Genomic DNA, 12,283 nt, shown 5'->3' on the forward strand with positions numbered 1-12,283 from the left:
GAGCAACAGACTCTTTTTCCAGGCTAAATGAAGATCTTCTAAATTAGTGAGACGCCATTTCCTCTCCAACTTACGGGTTATCTGCTTTAAGCTACGAGTTTGTGAGTTATACCACGGAGTCAGGCACTTCTGATTTAAAGCTCTCTTTTTCAGAGGAGCTACAGCATCCAAAGTTGTCTTCAATGAGGATGTAAAACTATTGACGAGATACTCTATCTCACTTACAGAGTTTAGGTAGCTACTCTGCACTGTGTTGGTATATGGCATTAGAGAACATAAAGAAGGAATCATATCCTTAAACCTAGTTACAGCGCTTTCTGAAAGACTTCTAGTGTAATGAAACTTATTCCCCACTGCTGGGTAGTCCATCAGAGTAAATGTAAATGTTATTAAGAAATGATCAGACAGAAGGGAGTTTTCAGGGAATACTGTTAAGTCTTCTATTTCCATACCATAAGTCAGAACAAGATCTAAGATATGATTAAAGTGGTGGGAGGACTCATTTACATTTTGAGCAAAGCCAATAGAGTCTAATAATAGATTAAATGCAGTGCTGAGGCTGTCATTCTCAGCATCTGTGTGGATGTTAAAATCGCCCACTATAATTATCATGATAAAGCATGATAAAGGGGCATGGTGCCCTATTTTGTGCAATTGACAGACAAAATCCTCATTTTGCACTGTTAGTAACTTGAGTGCAGCGGCCTTTGCACAAATATTTACACATGCAAACCTTCAGTAAATTAGGCCCATAGTCGGAAACAGGCTCTCCCCCCTCCCTCTGTGTGTATTTGCCCGTGTGTGTGTGTGTGTGTGTGTGTGTGTGTGTGTGTGTGTGTGTGTGTGTGTGTGTGTGTGTGTGTGTGTGTGTGTGTGTGTGCGCATGTGTGTTTCATATACATTTTGAAACAACAATGTCTGGTTAGTGCACTTGGTTTCAGTGTGGAAGGTTCCCGGTTCAAACCCCACCCCTGCCACATTTCTCCATGTAATGTGGAGTCGCGTCAGGAATGGCATCTGACATAAAACCTGTACCAAATCAACATACAAATCCACCTCGGATTTGCAGTGGCGACCCCGAGTGCAAACAAGGGAGAATCCGAAGGGACTAACTTACCATTAGGGGGCGCCACAGCAAATCATCCTTCATTTCTATTTTAAAGTGTGTACATGTATCCTTTCTCCTCCTCATCTTCATGCTCCTCCTTCGCAGGAGGTGTTGCTGAAGAGAGCGGCTGACCTGGTGGAGGCGCTCTACGGAATGCCTCATAACAACCAGGTAACATGCTAATATACTATTAGCATCAGATTTAGAAGACGTGAATGTTGTCTAAACACTAATACAATGTTTGTGATTAAAAAAAGCGGTCCTTTTTATTTTTTTCAAAAAATAAATGGATTTGATTCATATGTTTTTACATCAGACAAGCTTGAACCCTCGTGAGCATCCGTGAGTTTTGTCATGCCTGTCGGTGACGTCATTCACCTGTGGGCAGACTTTGAGTGAGGTGTGGACTCCCCCTCCCGTCGGAATCTCTTTGTCTGAGAAGCTGCAGGGAGACGGCGCGCGTTGCTTTATCAAATTTTTTCAGGACCGGTGAGGGATATCCGTGTGGACACTATTCGAGAAATTCAGCTGGTTTTCGGTGTAAAGTTTAATGGCTGATGAGAGATTGTGGAGTTTCTTTCGCTTTAAGCACAGCCCACAAAGCGGATCGGCGCGGTCGGAGGTGGCGTCCGTCTGGCTGTTTCGAGCTGAAAACATCCTAATTTAAAGCTCTGTTCACCCAGGACGTCGTCAGAGAACAGAGAAGTTTCAGAAGAGGCCGGCATGAGGAGTTTATGTGGACATTCCACTGTTAAAGGAGATTTTGTAATAAAAGAACGTGCGGACGAATTTGCCGAGTCGGGTCCGTGACGACATGGCAAATCCGTCTGCGCCGCGACATGAAAAACACTTCCGTGTTGAAAACCATTTGTAAAATTCAGGCGGCTTTTGATGGCTTTCAACAAGTGAGTATCTGAGAAATTGTTTAACAGCTTGGGCATGTTCCAACTTGTCCGTTAAGGTTTCCAACGGAGGTGTTTTTCCTGTGGCGACCCACCTGCGGTCGGGTCCGGCCCGACATGCGAATCTGCCCGCACGTTCTTTCATTACAAAATCTCCTTTAACAGTGGAATGTCTGGATAAACTCCTGATCCCAAATTCTTCTGAAAGTTCTCTGTTATCTCACGACGTCTTGGGTCCACAGAGCCTGAAATTAGGAAGTTTTCAGCTTGAAACAGCGAGACGACGACGCCTCGGAGCGCAGATCGCCATCAGGCGCCGTGGGCCGTCCTTACGGCGACAGTAAAACTCCAAAATCTCTCATCAGCCGTGAAAAATTTTCACCGAAAACCAGCTGAATTTATCGAATGGTGTCCACTCAGTTGTGCCTTACAGGTTTTGAAAAAATTTTGAACAAACAAAGCAGCAGTCTCTGAGCCATTCCTAAACAAAAAAATCGACGAGAGGGTGGGCCACTCCTCACTCAAAGACTGCCCACTGGCAAATGACGTAACCGACAGGCGTGAAAAAACTCTCGCATGCCCACGAGGGTTCAAGCATGTCTGATGTAATCACATATGATTCAAATCCATATAGCTTTTGAAAAAAATAATAAGGTCCGTTACTTTTCTCACAGACCTCATACATCACTAGTGTTGAGTCCTGTTTAATTTTTAATAATTACTCACTTTTAGAAAATCAACCATTAAGTGTTGTACTGTGGTCAATCAGACGTCTACTGAAATGGCTCAGTTGTGTTCTGTCTCTGTCCATGGTGTTGAAATGGTCTAGTTGTCTTCGGTTTGTGTTTATGGTGCTGAAACAGTTCAGCTGTTTTCAGCCACTGCCAATCATTCTGAAACCATACAGTCTTCTTCTGTCTCTGTCCATGGTGCTGAAACAGTTCATTTGTCTTCTGTCTCTATCCATGGTTCTGAAATGGTTCAGTTGTCTTTAGCCTATGTCCATGGCACGGAAATGGTTCAGTTGTCTTTGGTCTCTGTCCATGGTTCAGACCGTTCACTCAACATATGTCTCTGTCCATGGTCCGACACTGTTCAGTTGTCTTCAATCTCCATCCGTGGTGCTGAAATGTTTCAGTCGTCTTTAGTCTGCGTCCATAGTGGTGAACCGGTTCACAGGCTGACCCTTCCTCCCTTTCAAGAACACAGGACAACAGCAGAATCGCTAAATGATATGCATGACTAACTACCTGAGACATTGGACTGGGGGGCAAAGGCAGAGACCCCTGGACACATGCCCCAGGGTCCCCAGTCAGAATCCATGCACCCCCAACCCCCTGGTCATAGACCCCACTTCCCGCATGCGTTGACCAAGCCTTTCCAAGACCCCCCACCCCCCCAAGATGCTAATAAAAACTGTCAAAGGCCAAGAGGATACCCACATTTTACCTGCTGTGGCACATAGACGGGCATTTGCATGAGGTGATGGACCAGTTGGTTTGTCTTGGTGTCTGACATCCAGGACACAAAGCGGTGCCGTAGTGTGGTAGATGTGGTGGCACAATAGCATCAGCACATGCTCCCAGATCTGACCTGACCTGACATTAAGCCGAACCTTTAGCCAGTGGATTCCAACTCGTCATACTCTACTCAAATATGCTTCATTCTCACTCATGAATTTTCTTCTTTTTTTTTTTTCTTCAACTAAGATGTGTCCTTTTATAAAACATATTCCTCCACCACTTTCCACTCCATGCCTTTTTTCCATCCTCCTCCCCTCAGACCTGTCCATTGGTAGGTCTCTGGGGACACTGACTCAGACTGTGATCTTCTTTTTCAGGAGGTGGACATGTCTGTTCTCTCCTTGTAGATCTGGGCTACATCTGGAAGTCCATTTACTTTTTTATTGTTCATGTTACGGTGGCAGTGATTGTTTGTCCATGGGGTTCTCTTCATTCTCTGAGAATTCCAGGGATGAAGGGCATCAGTGTTTCTGTACATTAAGATCCACTGGACAAACTGGGATTTCGGACTTTATAAGAAATGGAAATTAATTTATGGTCACATACTATAATGAGTATGTAAACATTTTTTTTATGCAGATGCATGAGATTTTGAATACTCTCCTGTATGTAACTATTGAGAATCTTGTGAGTTAATACGCAAAGCAAAGATAGTGTTTGCTGAAAAGTGTGCGAGCAGGTGAGAAGAGCAATAAATCAGAGTGAACTGGGCCTAAACATGATGTTTTTTAAAGCTTTGTTTTATTCATGTGTTCACTGACTTTCATGGAAAATGATTCAGCTCATGTTCACACGTTTCAGTGTGAGATAGAAAGATGCTGTTTATAGAAGAGGAAATTTCCCATGAAGCTCAGTGAGCAGGAAGTCTTAGCTGTAGGTTTATGGCTCGTAATCCAGAGTGTGTGTTCCATCTCCCCGACACGCTTCTCGACCCACAACTTCATCAAACGTGCACACGTGCACTTGGGCTTATACTGAAATGAGAGACTAACCTTGAAAAGAGACCAAAGGTTGTAAAGAAATGTAAATCTGCAGGGACAATAACAACACATCACAGGGTACTTTAACCAGTTTAAATATCACTAAATTAATTTACATCATTTTAAACATCACCAAGTGAATTTAAGCCAGTCTCCCGTTGCTGATTTGTGGCCCCAATTGATTTACCGGTTTCAAAAATAAAGATATCAGGCCCGATTGTCCACAGCATCAATCTAAAGTTGTGTGTCATAGGATATCCACCAAGTTAGCGCTGAGACACTGACAAAATACACTGACAAAATAAAAACCAAATCCACCTGACAAATTACAGTAAAAGATGCATATTTAAAACAAAATATAAGCCTTGCCGACCAAATTGCCTACAGAAAAATAAACTGTGCAAACAATGGAATTGAATTAGAATGGGAATAACCCCCTTGTGTCTGATAATTTGCGGATGTTCATGCTGTTTATACAGTTGCAAATATACGAAGGCTGTCAATAAAGTAACGGTCCTTTTTATTTTTTTCAAAAACTATATGGATTTCATTCATATGTTTTTACGTCAGACATGCTTGAACCCTCGTGCGCATGCGTGAGTTTTTCCACGCCTGTCGGTGACGTCATTCGCCTGTGAGCACTCCTTGTGGGAGGAGTCGTCCAGCCCCTCGTCGGAATTCCTTTGTCTGAGAAGTTGCTGAGAGACTGGCGCGTTGTTTGATCAAAATTTTTTCTAAACCTGTGAGACACATCGAAGTGGACACGGTTCGAAAAATTAAGCTGGTTTTCAGTGAAAATTTTAACAGCTGATGAGAGATTTTGAGGTGATTCTGTCGCTTTAAGGACTTTTCACGGTGCGAGACGTCGTGCAGCGCTCTCAGGTGGCGTCATCAGCCTGTTCAAGCTGAACACCTCCACATTTCAGGCTCTATTGATCCAGGACGTCGTGAGAGAACAGAGAAGTTTCGGAAGAAGTCGGTTTCAGCATTTTATCCGGATATTCCACTGTTAAAGGAGATTTTTTTAATGAAAGATGTGCGGACGGATCCGCGCGTCGGGACGCAGCCGACGCGGTGCGGCGGCACAGGAAAAACACCTCCGTGTTGATAACCATTTGTAAAATCCAGGCGGCTTTTGATGGCTTTCAGTGGAGTGAGTATATGAGAAATTGTTTAACAGGCAGGACATGTTCCAACTTGTCCTTAAGGCTTTCAACAGAGGTGTTTTTCCTGTGGCGGAGCGTTAAATCTCCTTTAACAGTGGAATATCCGGATAAAATGCTGAAACCGACTTCTTCTGAAACTTCTCTGTTCTCTCACGACATCCTGGATCAATAGAGCCTGAAATGTGGAGGTTTTCAGCTTGAACAGGCTGACGACGACGCCTGAGAGCGCTGCGCGACGTCTCGCACCGTGAAAAGTCCTTAAAGCGACAGAATCACCTCAAAATCTCTCATCAGCCGTTAAAATTTTCACTGAAAACCAGCTTAATTTTTCGAACCGTGTCCACTTCGATGTGTCTCACAGGTTTAGAAAAAATTTTGATCAAACAACGCGCCAGTCTCTCAGCAACTTCTCAGACAAAGGAATTCCGACGAGGGGCTGGACGACTCCTCCCACAAGGAGTGCTCACAGGCGAATGACGTCACCGACAGGCGTGGAAAAACTCACGCATGCGCACGAGGGTTCAAGCATGTCTGACGTAAAAACATATGAATGAAATCCATATAGTTTTTGAAAAAAATAAAAAGGACCGTAACTTTATTGACAGCCCTCGTAGCTTTACCAGTGACGCATAAGCGGAGCTAGTAAAAAGACGTTTTACGTAAAACTGCTATTTGCAACCGTACAACAGAATGCATGTCCACAAATCATCAGACACAAGGAGGTTATTCCCATTCTAATTCAATTCCATCGTCTGCACGGTTTATTTTTCTGTAGGTAATTCGGTCGGTGAGGCTTACTATGGAAAATCCATCAAATGTGAAACGGTAATTCTGTATCAGAATCCACATCAATACTTTCGTATGGTATCTTAAATTCATGCATTTCGGGGGTGGCATCGGTACACGACTTTCTCTTGCTCTTAGCTAACAGCGCTAACAGTTAGCAGTGCGCGCAGCTGGTGTTTTGTTGAACTGTGCATCTCATCGCATAAATCGACAGTTCCGCATCCTGACTATATTGCGCATCGGTGCGCATGCGCAGTTGCGCGGAGGACAGGAATGACATCTCGTCAGAACACTGGTCAGGGCACAGAGTAATACATCCAAATGTGAATTGGGTGAATATTTTGCCACCGTTACCCCAAAATTATACAGTCTGAAATCTCACACGCTTAACCAGTCACATTCACGGAAAACATGTAATTGGATTAGAATTCCCCTTATCTGCACAGATTACATCCATTATTCACCTTTGTGGATGACAATTCATACAGATATCACAAATGTTTTTGAACGTGTTCCCGACTGGCCACAGTGTTCTACAATGCTGATTAAACACATTTTCAGACCAGTTTTCACACGACCAGCTTCAAACTATTAAATAACCAGGCTCACTGAGCTGTAAACCAACAGGAGACTGGATTGTATGAGTGTTTAAAGTGATTTGATTGGCTCCAAAGCATAAAGTTAAAACCAAACCATTAATAAATTAGTCATCAGTAACAGTCTTTCAATGCAAATGAGGTTTCATTGCCTTTGGGTTTGTTCCATGTTCTCTTGGCAGGAAATAATCCTGAAGCGAGCAGCAGACATTGCTGAGGCGCTCTACAGTGTTCCCAGGAACCACAACCAGATCCCATCTCTGAGCAACACTGCCTCACATGGCATGATGGGAGTAAATTCCTTTGGCGGGCAGCTAGCTGTCAATGTCTCTGAGACGACACAAGGTAGGATACAGAGGAAAGAAGGAAGTAGAAAAGCGCCACCCACAGGGTCAACAAGCTGATGCCATTTAACTGAAACTAAAATATCTTCCTCTTCCAGTTGGTTACAGTCGTAATACCAGCAGTGTGTCACCACGAGGATACGTGCCAAGCTCCACCCCCCAGCAGAGTAACTATGGCAACACTGTTAGCAACAGCATGAATGGCTACGGCACCAATGGGATGCCAAACCTCGGGGTATCGAGCTCACCGGGTTTCCTTAATGGCTCGTCTGCAAACTCCCCTTATGGCAGTAAGTTCTTACTACTACAACTACTACTACTGTTACTGCCACCGCTGTTACTACCACCTATAATAATACTATGAATACAGATACTGTGAATAATACTATTACTACTCAATGAACTGTGATGTACCCACAAGAACAAGTGATTAATCTGGATCGACATTAGATTCATTTTTATACATTTTCAAATATTTTCTGTTTGACTTCTGTATTTTCGAGATTACTGTACTTAGTCATCCTACCAATGCAAATGTAGCATTTACAGTATAATGTATTATTTTTCTATTTTGTTTTGCATTTCCTGATGTGTTTTCTTCTATTTTTGAGGATCACAATGGAAAAAACTAATTAGCTTTATTTTACAGTATTATGCTCAGCAATTTAAGTTTTATATCATTTATGTACTTGTAACTTTAATAAATAAATCAAATTTAAAAAAAACAACTACTACTGCAGATACTGCTCATGTTACTACTAGCTGTAGTAGATTCTGAAACCGACACAACCACTACTGCTATGAGTAGAGTCTACAAAGCTTCTTGAGTTCCACCCCAGTGACAAAGTAGTACCTAGTTTCTGAGCCAGACAGACAACAAGACTTTGTGCAATGGTTTTGAATGAGACCTAAAGTGTATCTACTGCATGGATGATTAGTTCTGGACTTTCTTTAGCCATTTCTACTGGGGTTTGTGTTGTGGTAACAGTGATTTGTTGTTGTAAACACTGAACAGCATTACACCATCTCCATATTTTAATTGAAAGGTTTTATTAACTGGTTTCTGGACTTTCCCTCTGAAGACAAAGATGAGTTTAAAGTGATATTTCTGTTTGCAGTTGTCCCCTCCAGTCCAACCATGGCCGTGTCTAATTGTAACTCCTCCCATGGAGTTTTCTCCTTTTCCTCTGCTGTCAAGCAGAAGAGCGCCTTTGCGCCTGTTGTCCGGACCCCTGCATCACCACCTCCACCGCCAAACTGCTCTGCCAACAACACCAACGGGTTGCAAGGTGAGTGGAACCCTATTTTCTTTTGTCCATTGACTCAATGAAGGTTGGTGATTGGCCTTTAGCTAAGACCTCACCTCTTGGGTAGGTCGTTCTACTTGAGGTCATTTTCATACTTGGTGTGAAATTTTTCAGTTGTTTTGTCTTACTTTGGTGACTTTCATCCTTCTCTATGACTTCCTAGCCATCCTGGTGTCTGTGCCAAGCCCAGCACGGGGGCTGGCTAAATACTTGATTGAAATATAACTAAACTAGTCAGTTAAATGTTTCCTCACATTTCCCTGAATACTAAGTCATTCTTGCAGGAATCATATTTACCACAAACTACTAATTGGTACAAAATGGCAAATTATAATTAATGTCCAAAGTTCTGTTTCAGCCATAATAGAGAGCTGACTTTTTCAAATGCAATCAGTGATAACAGATTTCAAAGATTCTAGAAATAAAAGTAATTACCTGTAAAAGCTGCTGGAAGACTAATTGTCATAATTTGGGGTTGACTGGGGAGCCACTGGTTGTCTTTAAGGGCATAGCGGACGAACCACAGACTTCTTGCTTGTAAGAGCAAGGAAAAAATCTAAGTCTTCTGGAGCAAACATGAATCTTCATAAGTCAAGTTCTTCCTTTGGAGCCATCAGAAAGAGATTAATGGTATCACAAACAGGTGTACAGTCTGTTATTCAAAAAATCTAAGAGCCTCACAACATTGGGACATTGGTTAACAATGTGAAATCATTAACCTTTAAGAGACAATCATCACCATGACTTGGAAGGTAATAGTGTGCCACATTATGGATTACACAATACAGGGTGTTTACACAAAAAACAACGTGAGATATGAGGCCAATGAGAACCCTCACTAGGCCAGAAATATTTTTTAATGACGCCAATGAAAAATAACAACAAATATCCTTTAATTTAGACACCAATAATCATTTTTGGGGCATTGGCAGCTCTATAGCACTCAGGCTGTGATGATCACTGTTGCATCGTTAACCTGTTATGCTGCACTCCACATGTGGCTCAAACACCTATTAAATACTTTTCTTATAGATGTAACTGGCTATAAAGTCATTTTCACATGAAGCCATAACTTAACAGTAATGGAAATATGGTCTAAACTGTAATTCTGTGGTGTGAACCAGTGGACTTTTGCACTGTTGAGTTTAATTAATGAGAGTTAATTAAACAGCCACCGATTTGTTTAATGTAAAACTGTAAGGATCTACAATTCATTAAGGTTTTCGCCCAACTTTGAAGGGGCATTCCACTGAACTGTCACTCAAAGCAAACGGATCACAAAACGCATTACAGCCCACATCATAAAATTGTGGTTATGTGACTTCCCAGCTGTATTACTGGTCTCTGCGCAGCTCAATAAATTGTACAGATTGAAAACAAGAAAAGAGGGATGGAAGTGGACAACATAGTTGAGGGCTGCTGGGAATGTTTACCCATAATTCCACACACAGTGATGTGTGTGTGCGCACGCACGTTTGTGGGGGGAGTGGAGGTGGGGATTCTGTTCCTGTTTCTAATTTTAATATAAAAAAAGACAATGAATTATGAAATGTGCTCCATAAATAAGCAGTCTTCTTTCCCTGTCTGTCTCTCTCTCTCTCCAGCCATGTCTGGCCTTGTTCCTCCAATGTAAAAATCCAAACAACCTTCTCCCTCGTTCCTCCAACACCAATCACCTCAAAGGAGCAAAGGAGAGGCATGTCGGGCCCTCTGGAGGCGGGGTTTCAGGCAGCAGCTGAGCATGAAGGACTATTGATCCTTTTTATGATCAAAAAAGATCAAAGCACTGTCTCTGTGTTTTCAGTTCGCTCATGTGTGTGTTCGACAGTGACCTCTGTGATGTCACTGCCTTCATGTGATGTCATCACCTCATGTTGTGAATTTATTTGTGTGAACAAGACAGTGAACAGAACCAAATGTGACATTAACGGCCGCATCCCAACATGCTTTGCAGGATACGAGAAGTTTCACACTTCACAAATACCCATGAAGGTGATGATTGAGGATGTTTCTAGAAAACGCGAAAGCACGGACGCTTCACACTGTGAAGGAGGTGGAGGACAGATACGTACTTTCTAAAATGAGAGAAAGAAAGAACTTTATCTTCAGAACCAATGAAGAAAGATGCTTGTTGAGCTGAAGAAATGAAAATAAGAGTGGACAGGGAAAGAATGAACTGCTATTTTACATTTATAGCAACACTCTAACCACAAGGGACAGTATGCAATGAAATGAAATGCCTGGACACCAACTCCAGGTCTAAAGACACTACCTTGCTCAAGGCAGCAATGGGAACGTGAACCTAATGTGCATGTCTGATAATGGAAGAAAACCAGAGTCAAACTGGACAAGATTGAAGCTGCAAGAAGTGAACATATCAACTTCCTGCTGGGAGGTTAGAGTGGTCACACAGATGCGGCCCTGGTTTGATCCAGGTACGATCCTGGCTTGATCCAGAATTTATTCAGCTTTGATGCAGGTATGATGGAGTTTAATGCCTATATGATACTGTTTGATTTGTTTTTTGCTTCTGTTTTGTATGATCTTGGTTTGATCCTGTTTGGTGCCGATATGATCTTGTTTGATATGCATAGATATATTTCTGGTTTTGATCCAGATTCAAATCAGGTGTGATCCAGTTATAATCAGATTGATTCCAATTTGAGCCAGGTATGATCTGGGTTTGGTCCACTTATGATCCTCTTTGATCCAGATTCAATTATGTTTAATTTAAATATGATCTTGGTCTGGTCACGATATGAGGAAAGTTGAGTAGAAGGATAGCTGATGATGATGATGATTAACATACAGTGACTTCAAACTTCTTGCAGTTGGACTTTAATCTAATTGGCTCCCTGACAGTGATGTCACAACAGCTGACCTCAATCCATTGGTTTAGCTCCATCACCATTGGCCCATCAAAGTCCAGGATTAACTCAAATCCAAAGGAATTACTTGAGACTTTCAACTATCCTATTTGGCCACACCCACCTTAAATTATCCAAACATGGAATTGTTGCTGATGTGGTCCATGTTACAATCTGTTTGTAAATCTGATTTAGAACGGAATGCACAAATGGCACAGAACCCAAAAAGTCAATTCCTGTTCTCATGTTTCCAGCAGGACCTGAATTGTGGTGATGTTTTACTCTACCTCAACATGACGGATTATGTGGGCGGGTTCTCTGACGGTCCAACAGATACCAAGCAGAACCAGTTCCAGAGCCAGAACATGTTTTGTTGTTGTTGTAAAAGCAGACAACAAAACATTTTCAGTCACATTTTTAAATAATTTTCTTTTTCCCATCAATTATTCCTTTAGCTCCGCCCAGTTTATCTTTCTTTTGTTTTTGTTTTTCTGCTTGTACTGTAAAAATATGGGTTTTCCCAGACTCACACACAGTTCCGCTAGAGGGGCGGATGCAGTAATGTGCGGCACCGGCGCATGCTTCCAAACCGTAATAAGAAATCCTGCATCCTGATAGGCTCCTGCAAAACTGTTTCCTTGTTAAGCTTTGTCCTTTTGATTAATTCTAGCCCCGCCTTGTGCACTTCAAGCCTGCCCCTCCAC

At 42.3% G+C, this 12,283-nt stretch overlaps 1 protein-coding gene across 2 annotated transcripts in view; it reads left to right on the forward strand.

Moving 5' to 3' along the window:
- Positions 1-10,374, forward strand: part of LOC117530362 (transcription factor COE3-like) — a 78,128-nt gene extending 67,754 nt beyond the window's left edge. For both annotated transcript variants that reach the window (XM_034193213.1, XM_034193214.1), the window contains exons 12-16: positions 1,214-1,279; positions 7,244-7,406; positions 7,504-7,695; positions 8,524-8,694; positions 10,317-10,374. In XM_034193213.1, coding sequence (XP_034049104.1) covers positions 1,214-1,279; positions 7,244-7,406; positions 7,504-7,695; positions 8,524-8,694; positions 10,317-10,345 — 621 coding nt within the window. In that variant the 3' untranslated portion in view covers positions 10,346-10,374. The remainder of the gene's footprint in view (positions 1-1,213; positions 1,280-7,243; positions 7,407-7,503; positions 7,696-8,523; positions 8,695-10,316) is intronic.
- Positions 10,375-12,283: the final 1,909 nt, after the last annotated feature.

This window comes from Thalassophryne amazonica, chromosome 18 (assembly GCF_902500255.1).
Source record: "Thalassophryne amazonica chromosome 18, fThaAma1.1, whole genome shotgun sequence".
In the NCBI taxonomy this organism is placed as follows: Eukaryota; Metazoa; Chordata; class Actinopteri; order Batrachoidiformes; family Batrachoididae; genus Thalassophryne; species Thalassophryne amazonica.